Raw genomic sequence first — 19,241 nt, 5'->3', positions numbered from 1 at the left:
ATAGTCAGGAGGCCCTTGCCCTTCACGGAATTTCGTGACAAATTCTTAATCCTCAATTGGTTCTCTCAAAGTATTACTATTTATTGATGGAATGAAGTATATTGAGAAGTCGATTCTACACCGTTGACAAGGCAATTCATCCTATTCACGAAATTGGAGCTTTAATCCTAGCTCTGCAAACAGGGTTCTTCGTTCTTTTCGTTCCTCTTAAATATCTGTAAGTTTGCAGAACACCCTAGGAAAACATCATCGGCTTATTCTGCACCCGATTTTCCATTACCTCGTCTTCCCTGCCTTGTAAGTGGCTGAATTATTCACTTTCACGTGAACTAAATCTTTGAACTTTTGATTTACAAATTCTACAATTTTACATTGTTATCTTTCCGTCTAAAAGTATATGAATTGAATGGAGTGATTTGAAGTTTGCGTAAGTTTAACTTCAAGTTTAGAGTGTGAAAGTAACTTCACAGTTACAGTACCGTGTGATCAAATATTTTCGGCCTTTCCCACCAGTCAATTTGAATTAATGTCGTCTCTAATGCAGAGCGAGTATCTACGCACTGAGGCCTCGACGCCTCGTTGATGGGCAACTTGGAGTTAGTCTTACGAGTGGTGTGGGGTGTTAGGCATACCGTAGTGGGAGGCATTGTATTCTTTACCTGACATAATTATGAACATTAAATCCAGACGTTTGAGATGGTCAGGGTATGTAGCACGTATGGGCGAATCCAGAAATGCTTATAGTGTATTAGCTGGAAGGCCGGAGGGAAAAAGACCTTTGGGAAGACCGATACGTAGATGGGAGGATAATATTAAAATGGATTTGAGGAAGGTGGATATGATGATAAACACTGGATTAATCTTGCATAGGATAGGGACCTATGGCGAGCTTATGTGAGGGCGGCAATGAGCCTACGGGTTCCTTAAAAGCCATTTGTAAGTAAGTAAGTATTACTTATACCATTAAATTTGCATAACATATTATTAAAACCTTTATTTTTACCGGTAAAATATGTCGAAAACCGGTATTTTTATATGACAATACCCAATCCAGTCTGACCGCTAGGAGCCTTCTGTTTCTTCGCACTTTGAAATGTATGTTACAGACTATAGTATATTCCTTCATAATATTATATTTAGGTTATAACATTTTCAAATATTAAAATACATATTACTTTTATTGTACGTAAACTGCACGTCATGATGAAATGCGTGTTTATTACATCATATTTTGATCTGACTATCGGCAAACAAGTGAAGTGGATAGCATTGCGAGGCGACAACGGTTTACCTCTTTCTTATTTATACATGACAAGTTCACATTAACATTTTATGTTAATAGGTTTACCCAAGGATTCTTTCTTTCTTTCTTTCTCTCCCTTCTAGGTACATTTACACGACCCACGCCACCCGGGCCTTACAGGGCCGCGACCTATCGGGAGAGGAATTACTATGGATCACATACATACTTTTTTGACCACACAAGGATATGAAGGGCCTCCCCGGATGAGGGATCACCTCAATGTCGGGGCCACCTCCGATACAACACAAACATTTAAGACATTACACATCATTCACTCACACATATGAAAGGATTAAGGGAAGGATCGCCGTCCATGGCCGGACTTTCAAGAGGTACAATCCCGGCATTTTCCTGGAAATAACTGAAGAAACCATGGAAAACCTCAGTTAGGATTGCCGGCCCCTGGGATCGAACCCCGGACCTCCCGAATGCGAGGCCAGCCCTCTACCACTCCGCTAGCCCGCTCGGTTTACCCAAGGATTAACTCTTTTTATTACGATTTCGAGATACGCAGACTTTATGATCCCTTCAAATAAAGGCCTTTCAATCTTTAAATCCACCAGAGTAACGCAAGCGTGTCTAAAATTGTAAAAACGTAATATTCACGATTTAAGATGTGTGTAATTTCAAAAAGCGGTTATCAATTTAAAACCAGCTTCATCTACCTCAAATCTCGTAAAATTTGTCCCACGATGAACCCCTGTTAATGTGGCAGAACCTGTCAGCTGACAAAACTACAGATAGGCAATCTTGACATCACAGTTGTTCCAGCTGCTGTACATGGATTAGCGGTCTAATTCAGCTGGTGCGCAAAGTGCTAATCAACTTGATCGTCACAACGTCATGTTGAAATTACGTCTATGCGTTTAACGACACACGTCATGCACAATCGTTGTTGTCATTCACTGAAAGCTACGGTCACACAATCATCCCTGTTAGCGAGGCAGAGATGATAAATTTCTCACTGATACACATGGCCAATTATTGAAGCAAAATAGGTTTGACATAGGGTTACCTAAAACGGATATAGTGGAAAATGTGTATAATTTTATAATAGATTAAGGGACCTAGTAGCTTAGTTGGTAGAGGATGCACACTGAAAGGTCCCAAATTCAATATCGAGTAGTGGCGGGATACTTCTCCAAGGTTCCTCTAAAATTGAGTAAAGGATATCCGCTGACAAGCATTCTCATGGAGGAAGATAAAGAAAGTTGATTTTTTTCTTCCACCATGTTAACAATGTCAAAACAAGTGCTTGTAAAATTGTGGCCACTCGAGCGCAATTACGAGAGCCGTGAAAAATAAGTTTCCCTGAGGCCGTTTACAGAAAGAAAACATAATTTTATTACAAAAATTTATTGCAACAGATACAATTAATGTTGAACTATTTTTGAACATATTCCCCACATTTACGACATTTGCCATACCATGGGATCGACAGTGAGGTACACACGGCTGTCACACACTGGTTTCGATCCCAGGCGGCAGACTTCTATGACACAGGAATACAAAGGTTGATCCCACGGTGTGACATATGTCTCAGTTCTGGTTGAAAATATGTTGAAAAATAGCTCAACAAATGATATATCTCTTCCAATAAAGCTTTCCATGAAATTGTGTTTTCTTTTTGTACATTGCCCCAGGGAATCTTATTTTTACTGCCCTCGCAATTTCACTGGAGTGGCCAGAATTTGTATATGCACTTGTTTTGACATTATTAACATGGGTGAAGAAAAAAAACTTTTTTTTATCTGCCCTCATGAGAATTTTTGCTTGTGAGATTAAAGGCAGTCGGAGCGTGGTGCCAGTTTCTAGCGCTGAGGTCATGAAAGCATTGAGATTTATTTCCATATCTCCATTCAAGTTTATAGAGCCTATAAGAAGACATCTTTACAGCTTTACAATTTTACTTAAAATAACGATGAGAAATGCCTGCATTTTGCGTTTTGTAGTGAATGTACCGGTAATAATAAAATATAAAATAAAATTATACAAGGAACTAATAAATATTCACAAAAAATGGAATATATTATACGTTGTATTATGAAGTTGTAACATTTCTAACTACAAATTCAGCGTATTGACAGTCCATTCAGAAAAGAAACTAGTTCTACTCTGCGTCCTTATAAAGAGACATTTTGTCCAACCTCTCTTAAAACCTTCGTCACAGAATTTCGTTTCACAGCGTTCCATACGTACCCAGCGTAATATAGTTTCCCTTTAAAAGTTATTGTGACAATTATGAAATAAAATTCAACGATTCATTATAAAAAATAAGATATAGGATGTAACAGAATAACCATTCCTAATTTTCTGATATGATAGAGGGTATGAAATGAAACATTTTTTCTTAATGAAGTAATGTCCGGAAATGCTTCGTTTTCAAGTGATAGCGGTGTGAAGGTAATAATTAAAGTATCTCAACTCAGAAAGTAACTTTATTTACTTTCTACGGTTACACAGTAACTTTATCTAATACCAGATGTTAAGAAAATGGTATTAACAAACTATAGGAACTGTTTAAAATTGTGACTGCCATTGTTGACACACAAAGTATAACGTCATATGATTGAACTACGCATCCTCCGAAATATCTGTGTTCGATTACGAAGATCGTCAAAAACAAGAATAATTACACTAGTTGCAACTAATTCTTCTGCTGTGTCGATGGGTGTTTCATAAACAATTGATTTAATATGATCTCAAACACAAAAAAATAAATAAATAAATAAATAAATAAATAAATAAATAAATAAATAACTGGAGTCATGTTTGGGGAACATGCCGGCCAAGCCACTGCACCTCCTCTCCCTATCCAATGATTCGAAAAATCGTACATTTAAATAATTTCGGCATTTTAAGCCGAAATGTGCGAGTGCACCGTCGTATTGAAACATGTTTCTCCAAATATTAATGGAGACATCTTCAAGCAGCTCCGAATGCATTTCCGCAAGAAAAATACCATAAACATGTTCATTCAATCGTGCAGGAATAAGATATGGTCCCACTAGATAGTTATCAACAAATCCAACCAAAATATTTACAGAAAACGTCCAAAACGATATTTTGTGACATAGAACAACCTAACTTCAACTATTATTTCCATGGTAACAAGAACAGCTGAAACGTGTGTGTCTAATGCCTACCCTCTTCACTTTACGTGATTCGGGTTCCGCATATTGCGGATAGATGGCAGGACTGTGACCCATTTTCAAATTGCGTACCACTTCGGCGGACCACGTTATGCATGATGTGTACCTGTGAAGAGTTTTGTCGTGTACTAGGGTTAATGTATGTTAAATGTTCGTGTAAGTGTAGTGTAGGGAATGGGTGTGTATGATGATGAAGGTGAGAAAGGGAGAAGGAGAAACCCTGTTCCGGCACGTAGCACCAAGGGAGCTGCCAGGCTTAACGTTCCCATTCAACGGACGAATCAATATCAACAGTAACATATGCCTTCCCTTCATATACACTGCGGAGAGATTTGGGATTTAACCTAGGCATACTGATGCACAATTTAGTGATTAGAAGTTGTGTATCGCCAACTCTCCTAGCCCCGAAGTAGACATTTCACAAGAAAATTTCTGATCTCGCTGGAAATCAAACCCGGAGCGGCTGGTCTGGAGGCACACACGCTACCACACAGTTAACTCGGTGGACTAACAGATGAAACATAAATGCAGCCATATTTTGGGTGATGAGTCCTGTCTTTTGTACGAAGCATTTCCGGACATTACTTTATCAAGAAAAAAATGTTTACTTTCACGTCCTCTACTACATCAGAAAATTGGAATAGTTACAACCTATATAATTTACTGCAAATGGATTGAAGTACAGAAACCTGAATGGGGTGCTCACAAAACTCATACACAGAATATCGAATAGCAAGTCAGTAAAAACTGTGACGAAAGTATTCTTCTAAAGGAAATACTCAAACAGATAGAAGAACGTTGCAAACTGACTCTTCGATAACCTAACTGAAGCAACAGTTCAGAGACTTGTAGCAATAACGTAGAAGAGAAGGAGAAATAAACATGGCAAACATTTGAAAAAGGCTATTTGTAGATGAACTGTTGGGGAGACGGAGGGGGGAATGAGAAAATAAAATAAAACTGGAAATGAAAGAAAAACTGATAGAAGAAATAGCAAAAAGAAACTAAATTATTTGGAAATTAAAAAAGAAGAGACAAACACATTACTGTTTTTACTTTGACCAACACAAATATCCTGTTTCTACCGGTTTCGTGAAGTTTTGGCAGTTAAAATGTTTTTCTATTAAAACTGTCAGTGAAACAATTATTTTCTAGAAACACACTGCTATTAAAAAGACATACGAAAGTTAATCATGCAGCACTGAAAAACAAGAGAACACCTATGAGTGGCTGAAATCAGATTTGGTGTAAATACGAAATAAGAACAAAAGAAAATACGTATAAAAATGAAATGACATTAAAAATATCGAAGAAGCTGCAAAAGTAAGCTTTAAGACTATGTCTATTATTATTTATTTCTTCCTGTAACCACTACAGGTTGCCATAAACAAAGAGTACCATGATGTAAAAATGTATAGTAAATGCCTTGAGGCTTAATGAAACATATTTATGTTGTTACAGTGAAAAATAACAAATTGAAATAGATTGAAACACATAACAATAGGCTATACGAAAAAAAGTCAAGAAGATGTGAATTAAAGACATGGTCCATATGTATGATGCCTGAAAACAGCTATTGATCATTTGAGTGTTGCAATTATTGTTAGATCTCTTAAAATAACTTTATGCAGGCCAAAAGATTTACAAAAGTCAACTAGGAACCGGGGTATGGTTCCACGAGCTCCTATCATTTGTCTCGTAATGACGATGGATTCCAGATGGTATTTGTCCTTATAAAAATTGATTGCAGGTTCATATATATTCTTACCTTGGTTGTTTTCTTCTTGCACTTGTCGGAGGCTGCAAATATGTTGAGCTGGGTGCTTCCGGGGGGGAGAGGGCACTGGTCTATGTCCACCCTCCTCAAATCGATGTCGATACCACTCGTACCCCTGCAAACAAACGGCTCTGATTGCACAACTTTCTGTCTTGTATACACATCACGTTTTCTTAGAGTTCACCCTGAGATGGAGGACCTTTGTAAACACTACATTTAGCAATATATTTCACAGTGGATGTGCGCAGAAAAAGCGTGTTTTGTTTTTTCTCTTACCTTTAGGAATAGGTCTATATTTATTTGTAAATGTGAATGTGATATCTCTACTCCTTCACCATGTTCACGGGTATATCCAATTATATCCATAATAAATGTTACATATACTGTTTATGTCCCTACAACATAAACACACTCTAGGACAAGCCTTAACAACATTTCCTCTTTTGCTAGACCTATATGAAGCAGGGTTACTAAAACTTGCCACGAAGTATAAGTGATATTACAATCGAAAAGAAATCTTAATATGCGGTTATACAAACATCTGACCTCAATAATAATCTTAATAATAAAAATAACAATAGTTTATATACTGCAACACGGACTCCGAAGGTGAAGATCATTTGGATATTGTGTATTCATTTAAACCAAATTTTATTATTCAGAAAAGAAGAGAATTCAACTGCAAGACTTTCATTTTATTTACAAATTTTATAAAAACCTTTGACAATATATATCTCGTAGTAAGTTATGGGAGACTGTGTCAAATAATGAATATACCTAGAACATTTGATTCTAACTTCGACAAATATGAATGAAACCACTATGACAGCAATAGATACAACAAAACATAAATCAAAATATAAAATAAGTAACTTGGGAGTAAGGCTGGGCTACCTATTGCCGCCCACTTTGTTTAACCCTTTCTGACCTGAATATTGTTTTGTGAGAGAAAATATTAACTTTGCATAAAGCAAGCCTCTTCCCAATAACAGGTGGCCAAGAAACTGGCGAGTGCTGTACTCTAGAGGTAAAGAACGAAACTACTTCTGAGGATACCAAATGGAATCATTAGGCAAATCATATGATTCAGAGATTACAGAGATTTTAATGATTCCAAATGGACTCATTCGAGCGAAAAGGGTTAATACGAGTGTATAATATGGACATAGCTGTTTCCGAATGGCAGGAAAAGCTAAGACTTATTGTTTAGTCAATTGTTCGAAGACAGGTTTGAACCTTATAAATGACACCAATAACACATCAATCACGAGGAAACTAAACCAGAACATAATGGACTGGGTGACCAGTACCTGTCCTTCTCCATTGCATACATACTTCGCTGACTAATAACATATTACACTAATCAGACTTCAGATGTATACAAAGAATTGTTTTTCCCCTGACACATATCGTCAAGTGCAGGGATGCAAAACATTGCTCCAATTGAAGCACGCGTCATAACTCGGAACACGTAACTGATCTCATCTCTTCAAATCTCGCGTCAATGTACGGTAGGGGGAGAGGAGAAGAGAGAACGTCACACAAACGTCATTGAAGGCTCGGCTTTGTGGATGGGGGAACGAACTCTTTCACCATGTTTCCTCAACTCTTTTCCCCAGTTCTGCAACCCTGGTCAAGTGAAATGTATTGCCTGGTAATAGGTAACTTCAAAATAGGTAGGTACAACAGTTGTTTTAAATTATTTGTTTATTATTTTATTCTGAAATTAAAGGACGACGAAACTAAGCAACGTTATCAGGTTGAAATTTCAAATAGGTTTGCTGCTTTAGCAACTTCCGACAAAGCTAAGGAAGAGTTGGACGTTAATAGCGTGTGGGATAATATCCGAGATAATATCAAAATTGCAGCTGAGCAGAGCATAGGCTATCATGAAACTAAGAAAAAGAAACCGTGGTTTGATGAAGATTGTTCCATTGTAGTAGATAGAAGGAAACAGGCAAAATTGAAATTCTTACAGGATCCAATTGAGGAGAATAGAGATAATTATTTCAATGAAAGACGGGAAGCAAGTCGTACACTTAGGAATAAAAAGAGAGATTACTTGAAGTTAAAACTGAATGAGGTGGAAACAAATAGTAAGAATAAAAATATTCTAGATTTATATAAGGGTATAAATGAATTTAAAAACGGATATCAGGCAAGGGTAAACGTGATTAAGGATGAGAATGGACACTTGCTTGCAGACTCTCAGTCAATCCTGAACGGATGGAAAAACTATTTTGGGCAACTACTAAACATACATAGGCCAAATAGAAATGATTGGGACGAAATTCAAATACAAACTGCTGAGCCATTTATACCAGAACCCACACTTTCTGAAGTCGAAAGTGCAATAGAAAATCTGAAAAAGTACAAGTCTCCAGAAATTGATCAAATTCCAGCTGAATTAATACAAGAGGGTGGAAGCGCATTATCTAGCGAAATTTATAAACTTGTACTTGCAATTTGGGAAAAGGAAATTGTACCAGAACAATGGAAGGAGTCCATAATCGTATCTATTTTTAAGAAGGGAGACAAGACTAACTTAGTAACTTTCGAGGAATATCACTTTTGTTGACGTCGTACAAAATTTTGTCCAATATCCTTTTGAGAAGATTAACTCCATATGTAGATGAAATTATTGGGGATCATCAGTGTGATTTTAGGCGTAATAGATCGACTATTGATAAGATTTTTTGTATTCGACAGATATTGGAGAAAAAATGGGAGTATAAGAGTACAGTACATCAGTTGTTCATAGATTTAAAAAAGGCGTATGACTCGGTTAAGAGAGAAGTTTTATATGATATTCTTATTGAATTTGGTATTCCCAAGAAACTAGTTCGATTAATTAAAATGTGTCTTAGTGAAACTTACAAGAGAGTCCGTGTAGGCCAGTTTCTATCGGATGCTTTTCCAATTCACTGCGGGCTGAAGCAGGGAGATGCATTGTCACCTCTACTTTTTAACTTTGCTCTAGAATATGCCATTAGGAAAGTTCAGGATAACAGAGAGGGTTTGGAATTGAACGGGTTACATCAGCTTCTTGTCTATGCGGATGACGTGTATATGTTAGGAGAAAATCCACAAACGATTAGGGAAAACACAGAAATTCTACTTGAAGCAAGTAAAGCGATAGGGTAGGAAGTAAATCCCGAAAAGACTAAGTATATGATTATGTCTCGTGGCCTGAATATTGTACGAAATGGAAATATAAAAATTGGAGATTTATCCTTCGAAGATGTGGAAAAATTGAAATATCTTGGAGCAACAGTAACAAATATAAATGACACCCAAGAGGAAATTAAACGCAGAATAAATATGGGAAATGTGTATTATTATTCGGTTGAGAAGCTTTTGCCATCTAGTCTGCTGTCAAAAAATCTGAAAGTTAGAATTTATAAAACAATTATATTACCGGTTTTTCTATATGGTTGTGAAGCTTGTACTCTCACTTTGAGAGAGGAACAGAGATTAAGGGTGTTTGAGAATAAGGTTCTTAGGAAGATATTTGGGGCTAAGAGGGATGAAGTTACAGGAGAATGGAGAAAGGTACACAACGCAGAGCTGCACGCATTGTATTCTTTATCTGACATAATTAGGAACATTAAATCCAGACGCTTGAGATGGGCACGGCATGTAGCACGTATGGGCGAATCCAGAAATGCATATAGAGTGTTAGTTGGGAGACCGGAGGGAAAAAGACCTTTGGGGAGGCCGAGACGTAGATGGGAGGATAATATTAAAATGGATTTGAGGGAGGTGGATATGATGGTAGAGACTGGATTAATCTTGCTCAGGACAGGGATCAATGGCGGGCTTATGTGAGGGTGGCAATGAACCTCCGGGTTCCTTAAAAGCCAATTAGTAAGTAAGTAAGTAGGCCTAAGTAAGTAAGTAAGTAAATAAGTAATTAAGTATTATTTGTTTATGATCTGGTCTCGGTAGCTGCGGTAATTATCAACTTTACTTCATGAATATCTAGTGGTACAAGTCTGGCAAACATTATGTCACCCATATAATCCCATAAAAAGATGTCACATGGAGAGAGAGAGCGAGGAAGCCACTTCGTCTATTGATGTTTGATAGTGTAGCAATCAAGAATTCGCGAATGTGTTTTTATGTTCCGTAAGCTGCGACATTAAGAAATTCTGCAGGTAATATATAGATAATTAATCCCATTGACTGAGGTCTCAATAAAGGAAACAAGCTATAGACTTGGTTCCGTGACGTTGCACATTAATAGTACTCAATCCCGCAAACGTTCTTTAACATGGAAGGTAATAAATTTAAGAAAAATTAGAAAAATGAATTAAGTGGGTGAATGTTAAATGAATAACAAATTGTTAAGGTAAAAAAACTGAAATAACTTCATATTAAATGTGGCATATTGAGAATACGAAATAGAGATAGTAAAGTTGTCTGTATCGGTTAGCCACTACATCATGTACTGTACGTTTCAAAATAGAAAGCAACAGATTTACTTGCAGCGTTTGCTTGAAACTAATACATCGCTCTAGTGTTGATCACATTACGATAACTTAGATAGGTTTTGGTCAGAAGCATCTGCTGGTATCAGAGGGCAAACTTTCTCTTGTGTACAACTGAGTTTATGTCAATGAAAGGAAATCCTTCTCACCACGCTTTGAAAACACTGGCGCGGCAGGTTTATGATTGCTAAAAGCTGCACTTAACGGACTGTGGAAAAACACAATCTAACGGCGTTTTAGTTGTGACGTTGCTGTCAAGACAGTGTGGTTGTACGGTAATTTCATTTATTTACGTACAGTCTATGGGACGACGGGCTCGCTTTGCTATATCCCATAGCTTTGGAGTCTCCCTCTCTCAAAGCCAGTCTGGACACACAAAACGCTTGCTCTCAGTGATGTTCTCTATTTACTTCCCTAGTCGAAATTGGGTACATATTACCAGAAAGCCTTCCTCCAGGGACTACTTTGGTTCCTGTATATTGTCGTTTGTTTTGTGATCTGGATGCGCCAGCGGTAAGCCTCTAACACCGAGATTAAAAATCGATTCTTTGATCACCATTATTACTTTCAGTATAAAAGAACGTTTCACATAAAAATAGACAAGTGTAAACATTTAAGGTATAATTATACAGGGATTCGTGTACCAATTTTGTTACTGCCCATTCATTTCCTTTATTCCTATTATTCTGCTCCGAAACTAGGTCTTCCACCTTTTTCACAATTTGCCTCTCGTCTTCTCTATATTTATTTTCTCATTACAGAGAGTAAAGGCCCATTGACAATGAAAATTAAACATAACCGTAACAAACACAGAAGTTTGCGTCCAGGCTACCAAATAGGATCATTCACAATGACTCACATAAGCAATGACATAAACAATACCGTAAGACGTTGACATGAATGTTTGTAAACTCCAAACTTTCATGCTTATGCTTACGTGATTTTCAAATAGAACACAATCGGGAGCGCTGAAGTATACTACAGAATATGAGGAAATGGCGTCGTTATGTTTCCATGGTTACCAAGTGTGTTTGCTGTTATGTTTATGTTCCCATCGTGAATGATGGTATGACTTCTTGATTTTACCGTGTTTATATTCTTAAGTTAACGCTTACGTTATGTTTAATTTTCATTGTGAATGAGCCTTTAGCTGTACACATTTATTTCGCGGCTTTTATGATAATTAACATTTTCAGCATCAATAATATCAAAAAGTAGTTCTTTGGCGTACAGTTTGTCTGTCCATCAATGTACATTATTTTCTTCTTCTTACGGAAGAATTATTTAGTTCACACTCAACACTTGGCATCAATTTCATCAGAAAAATAAACGATTATTTTTTTACTAACAGGCACAAGTGCAGTCATTCAGGTAAGAAGGCAGACGCAGACACTATTTGTGTAGTTTTCTATCATCATCATCATCATCATCATCATCATCATCATCATCTACACCTTCCCAGTCTTTTTTTTCAACTCCATCACCTTCATCTCGACATCCAATTCATACTTCTACATCTCCATCTATACCTCTCTCGTTTTCTCCTCTACCTTTCTCCTCTTTATCTCCACCATTCTTACCTTCTTTACCTTTGTCGTTTAATTTCAATCTTCCTCATTTTCATCTCCACCTTCCTCATCTGCATTTCATCGCTTATATCCACCTCCATATTCCTCATCTTCATTTGTATCAATCTTTACCTCCCTCATCTTTCCCTCTATCTCTCTCATATTCATCTTCATCTCCATATTTACCTCCTTTTTCTTAATCTTATTCTCCACCTCCAACTCCCTCATCTTCACCTCCAATTCAATCTCTACCATTTTCATCGTCATCTCCATTTCCATATACCTTGTCTTCATCCACACCTTCTACACATCTCTCGTCTTCTCAAATTCTATTACATCTCCCTCATTTTCGTCTATATTTTCATCTCCGATTCTACTTTGTCTTCATCCCCATCTCTACCTCCCTCGTCTCCGTCTCCACCCCCTCATCTTCATCATCATCTCTTTCATCTGTACCTTCACTTTCTTCATCTCATCTCCACTTCCCTCATCTTCATTTATACCTTCTTCGTATTTATCTCCGCTTTCCTCATCTTCATCTACATCACCATCACAATTTGCATCTCCACCTATCTGCTCTTGATTTCTATCTCTCCCATCTTCATTTATATCAACCCTGGGCAAAAGAGAGGAAGTGAAAGGAACAGAAAAACATCCGCTTACTCCGTCTTATAAACAAAAGCACAACATGGCTCTGTGCATCAGTGGTTGATTTTAGGCGAGCAGCGAGAGCCGAAAGTTTATAAAAGCTATGATGCCCGAATCACACAATCCGTCACTGATCTTCCTGTATGCTCGTACCGCATCAAAACATTACTGTCTCAGCCGGGGAAGGTGGATTGGGGAGTTAAGGGGTGATCTGCAGAGAGTCAATCGAGATAATAACGTTCAGGCCTGACCTATATCAACTTCATCTTGGCTTTTCTCATCTTCATTTACACCGCCTTCATCTTCACATTACGATCACCTTCATCTTCACTGTACCATCACCACCGTAATGTCACTGTCATCTCCACTATTAGCATCAGATTCGCCACTAGCGTCATACATATCTACCACCTTCGATGCTAAGTCAGAATAGGAGTTCGCTTGCATGTCTTGGCCTCATGGGGAATAGAAAATGCGAACAAGAGACTGGATTGTTCCTCTTGAAGGCGAGACAGATTAGAACTTCAGCTGTTGAAGTTTGTGATGCGAACTGAAAAAGGGATAATGTTAAGTACTGAATTATACACTTTTATGTCTGTTTGTATGTTAGATTATGATATATTCCGTATAATGTGTTTTGTTTGTGCCATTTTCATATTAATCTGTATGTTCCTTTGGAGAGTGGTTGGCTCTAATCATAGGTGAGGGGTGAAACCTACAAACTAGGACTTATTTTACACAGCGCGTACGATCAAAAGACCCATGCATTGGATTTAAGAGAAAATTCTGATAGTATAGTACATCTGTATATATAATATTGCTCAATAAATCTGTCTGTCTGTTTACTTAGCGTTTTCGTAAGTGATGAAGCCGATCGGCTTCTTTCAGCTGAAAAACTAATTTTTGCTCTCAATAGCTGAACTTCCTCTAATTTACAAATAGAAATGTTGCTGTTTTTTTAATTTGAATATTTTAAATTTTCCAAATGTTTATATTACATCTCTAGTTACATTAAGGCTAACGTCAGTGACTCATTTAATTCGCATCTTATGTTTCTATTTAACCCTTCGTACAGCAGTTTTAGATCAGACTTTGGAGAACATTTCGATGTCGAAGCATGCAGATATGTGTATAAATGTTTGATCACTTTTGAAAAATATTTCAACGAGACTTATTAGGGAAACAAAGTTGTACTAGTGAACTTTGTAGTAGTTAGACAAATTTGAGTGTTGCCACAAAACCACATAACAATTTTCACTTGAAAGGTCCTCTTTTAAGACGGCAGTTTGAATGCTTTGCTAACTGTTGCAAGCACTTGATTGCTAGAATTAGCATGTGACCTCAATCCGGTTCCCTCCACCCCTCTTTCCGACATCACTCTCGTTTTACGCGTTACCTCACAATTACACCCGACACGTATCGCACTAATTTGCCAATTTCCTCCATTAAAATAGCAGCGAAACGAACTTGAAAATTATGTGATAGGGATTTAGCGACACGCAAATCCTGTCGGGAAAGTAAGCGTTCCCGGAACTGTAAAAGTTTGCTGAAATATTTCACTTTCTCATTGAAAAGTATACAAAAAGTATTTTATCCTCTGTGACTTAATGATAGCACATCCACCCAAAAATTATGCCAACCTTACAGTGAGGATCACGTAATTAATTTGGCCGTCTCTTCAGTGTTGCCAACTAATACTAGATATCACCAAAAGTGGGTAAAATCACAATGCTAAGTACTATAATAATAATAATAATAATAATAATAATAATAATAATAATAATAATAGTAATAATAATAATAATAATAATAACAACAACAATAATAATAATAACAACAACAACAATAATAAAAACAATAATGACAATAATAAAAACAATAATGACAATGATGATAATAATAATAATAATAATAATAATAATAATAATAATAATAATATAGTATTAACAATAACGATGTATTCTTATTTATCACATCTCATCTTTATGTTCGGGAGGTGTTTTCTAAAAGGTTCAATAATTTGTGAAAAAGTATATTTTTCTTCTGGACCTCTGGCACATTATGTTAGTAGTTAGTAGATTAATGTATGATCTAATATTAAAATGTATTTTTCTAACAAAATGAAATTTATTGCTTTGATTAAACAGTTTACGATTCAACGAGACTTAACCTAAAAATGTATTTTGTTTCATCACGTGAAATGATTAATACGAATTCCGAAAACGAATGCCACTTTGAAATGTATGCTTAAGAAAATTTACTCCATAATCGTAATAAAGATCTAAACACGAAAGAAATTAATTAAAATGTGAAGTGGTATTTCTTTCGATTACCCAAGGGCATACATTACACGAAATGTGTTATATTTATTTACACTTAGCCTACCTGATTATAATCTTGAATTGTAACCACAACACAAAGCAACACAATAACTATTATGTATTAAAATTAATATTGATATTAATTAATTATTAGTATGTTCAAATTTCACTAGCTTCCAGTAATCGGCTCAGAAATCTAGAACAATTTGAATTTTCAGAATTTAAACTACCGACAACTTGTGTCACTGCTGCCAACATAACAGTTATAAAATCACTATCAGTTGTAGTATTTCTCAGAACCGAAATTCGAAACGAAGTTGGCAAAAGAAAATTCAACCTGCAAACTAGAAAATCAACATAATCCACTAGTTTATGTAGCAATGGGTGAAAAATGGTTAGGTTTCACCCTTAGGGTATTAAGTACGCTGATCCGGACTATAGTTCGATTTCTACCATGATTTTGTATTTATGTTCCTTCCTTATAGTAGGCCTATAAGGTTTCAATGTTGCCTTTACCTCGTTAAGTAATGGTTCTGTTGACCATATAATAAGATGTTGGATAGTTGCTAATTTCTAATAATACGGTGGTTAGTAATCTGAACAAATAAATCCAGCCGTGAAAGATAAAAAATAATTCCAATTTTTACGAGTATAATTTTTTAGTAATGGTAATATACGTACTCGTAACAGTGGTGGTAATGGTAGTAGTGATATTAATGGAGATTTTGGTAGTCAGTGGCGATATAGGGATAATGATAATATTAATGGTGATTTAATAATGGCCTTATGTCAGCGAAATTGATACCTGTGGTAGGGATCGTTTGCAATAGAAACACTGACATAAGCTTACAATATAGGGTAATATCTTGCAAAACTTTTATGTAATGTAAATCTAGATTGTTGCACGTTTTATCTATTTTACGACTAACTATACCTTTGATCGGAAATGCTGACAACACATTCATTCTATTTTATTGAATCTGGAACTGTGAGGGAACGTTAAGAAGTTATTCCATAACATTACAAGACATTTAATTTAAAGAATGTTTTCCGGAACCGCAAAAAATTCCATCAACTTACAGCGAAGTGGAAAGAAGCTCTGATATTGATAATAATTTCTAATGGAACGGCATTAAATTGATGATAAAAGTTTGAAATACTGAGTTTGTTTCTATATGATATTAAAAACGAATGACGCTATATTTTATATTAGTGCTTTATATTTGTAGTAAATGCAGAAGAGTAGTCAATAGGAGTTTAAATGTTTTGTAACATACGAGATTTAAGGATATAGTACATACAATATCCTCTAAAATATTGTACCTTTATTAATTTTATATAGGGGCTTCATAGACAGAAAAACTGAGCAAACCGCTATATTTGTCAGACTATAAGGAGCCTAGTGTTATTTTTTGCTTGCCCAGTTATTTTTTATATTTATTTACAATTCATAACTGTCTGATTGGAGAAAGAGGTCCCGTAACTTTACCAGTGTTTTACAACCTGAATCCGTTCAATATTTTTATCTGAAGGAAATTTGAGTCTCCCGAAATCTCTGTGGACAAATACATCGTTTCAGAATAGTAGAGGATCATTTGAAAACTTATATTCCCTTGTTACATTATTTATAATAAAAAAGATGCACGCTTTTTAAAGCAGGTGATATAACTGTACAACAAGAATTAACACATTATTAATATATACATTTTGATTATACAATTATTATAACACTATCACTAAGAAATATAAATATACAGGATGATTTAAAAGGTTGCGCACAAACTTAAGGAGCTTATACAGGGAATGAAAGTGCTTCACTTGAGATTCTGTGTCTGAATGATATTTGAACGTTGCATTTAATATTTATTTCTCCAGTAGTGTGTAAATACCAGTGCATGAAGTGATCACTTCATACACGGTAGAGATGAACAACAATCGAGAAAGCGAGACTAATTCCGCCCGCAAAGCCGAAAACCCGCACAACAATGTTGTATACATCGCGTCGTTGACGTAATGGCTGCTTGCGAGTGTTTCCAGACATCGAGATTGATCACTCCCAAAGTCCCGAACGTCAAGCAGCCTTGAATCGCCACAGTTGTTTATACCTGACTGAACTTTTATCTACTTTGGCAACTGGTATACATGTATAAACAATCAAGTGGTCTATTTGAAACTCCAGCTCTACCTTTCAGTGTATAATAATTAGTGCTGTTGATCGATCAAAATATTTAATCGATTAATCGAGTTTTGATCGAGTTGAAAAAATGCTTTAATATACTGTAATACACAATTATTGTTAAATTTAACTTGTGTTCGGTGATAAGCGTAAGTATTAAATATTGCATATCTGTATATATTGCATCGTTATATTACAAAACAACTATTTCAATTACTTACTAACATATTTATTATGAGGCGTATAATTTATTGTGTCAATTTCTCCGGGAATGTTTGACACAAACATAAATAACGAAAAGTATGAAGACTCACCTAGTTAATACTGCTTCAGCCATGATTTTAAACATGTGAGTGCATTCACATGCTCCAAATTAAATGCCGCTCTACGTTTAGTAACAATTTATCCTGCATCACTAAACACGAAAAACCTTCCTTCCTGTCAAGCACTTCTCCACGATCGTTCAATCTAAATCCAAACGTTTCACCCGAGTTTACTTCTCAAATTCTCATATGACATAATGGAGTTTACACTTTTCACAAACCACAGAAAATTGATTTTTTTTCTTTATCAAACTAAACACACAACCTTCATATACAAACTCAGTGCAGAAACAGTTACGCTCTCATTTCCACACAGTGTAGACATGGCAATTTTATAAGAGATGAGGGGGACGAATCCCAGAAAAAGTATGTATTTCATATGTTAGGAAGATGAGCTGACAACAGGGTAAAAGTTTTCTTGGAAAACCATAAAACTTAATAAGAGTTTCGCATTGTGTTTAAACTTTCAATAGAGGTAGACTAGGTCACTGTCCTCATATTTCCATCTCTTTCTGACGTGTTTGTGCAAAGATTCTCCCTATGCTACTTGGTTTACAGTTAGAAAATAATAACACTATTGTGCTTTTAAGTAACCAATTTCCGAGAGAGAAAATATATTGTCGGAATTTTTAGTATGAGTTTGTATTAACAAAATAATAATTAGGCTAATATCAACTACAACGAATAATTTTAATCGACTCGATTATTCGATTAAATATTTTGATCGATTAATCTTACAACAGAAACTGATCTATTAATCGATTAAATCCCACAACACTAATAATAATCCGTTCCCTAGTCTTTGTTTAATTACAAGGCCCCTTATTAAAACATTAGGAATTTTGTTTTCATATGTTTGAGATCAAGTGTGCAATCTCAAATAAAAAGGTATTAACAGTATGTTTTATATTTCTTAGAAATGAAAATTTATTTGAGAATTTTTTTTCTATTTAGGCCTATATAACCATAGGTAATATATAATAGAACCAGAACATTTTGATAACTTAAGATACTGTTTTGTTTTGTCATTTGTCTCGTTTAAACATTTACAATGTTACTTATTTCAATGATGTATGTTATTCAAAGTTACGAAATCTTTCCGCGCCAACCAAATGCTATTTCGAGACTGATGAGCGAGACTCGAAGCGCACGAGAATGACGAGACGAGACTCATGGTGGAAACATACAGCGTATTCCGAATCTCACCGGTCCGGTGGAATCAATGACGTCACCTTGCAGCGAAATAAGGAACAAAACTGCTGGAAGGATCGATGACTATCATGGCGACTGTACAAGTTGTTGTCTGTGCTACGCTAGCAAAATTTTGCGAAATTTTCGTACTCCCATCTCGTTCAAAGAAAAGATAGCAAAAACAATTCATTTCTTGAACCGTTAGTAATAACAGGTCCGTTGACATGTTCGCTCATAAGCCATTAATATATTGTTTTTACGTTGTGCTCATTACAAACAATATAGCAGAACT

General features: G+C 35.9%; 1 protein-coding gene across 1 annotated transcript in view; it reads right to left on the bottom strand.

Moving 5' to 3' along the window:
• Positions 1–19,241, bottom strand: part of LOC138699847 (probable G-protein coupled receptor CG31760) — an 856,195-nt gene that overhangs the window by 591,596 nt on the left and 245,358 nt on the right. The window contains exon 2 of the mRNA XM_069826037.1: positions 6,224–6,347. Coding sequence (XP_069682138.1) covers positions 6,224–6,347 — 124 coding nt within the window. The remainder of the gene's footprint in view (positions 1–6,223; positions 6,348–19,241) is intronic.

This window comes from Periplaneta americana, chromosome 5 (genome assembly GCF_040183065.1).
Source record: "Periplaneta americana isolate PAMFEO1 chromosome 5, P.americana_PAMFEO1_priV1, whole genome shotgun sequence".
Taxonomy (NCBI): Eukaryota; Metazoa; Arthropoda; class Insecta; order Blattodea; family Blattidae; genus Periplaneta; species Periplaneta americana.
This window is presented reverse-complemented; position numbering and strand designations above follow the sequence as displayed.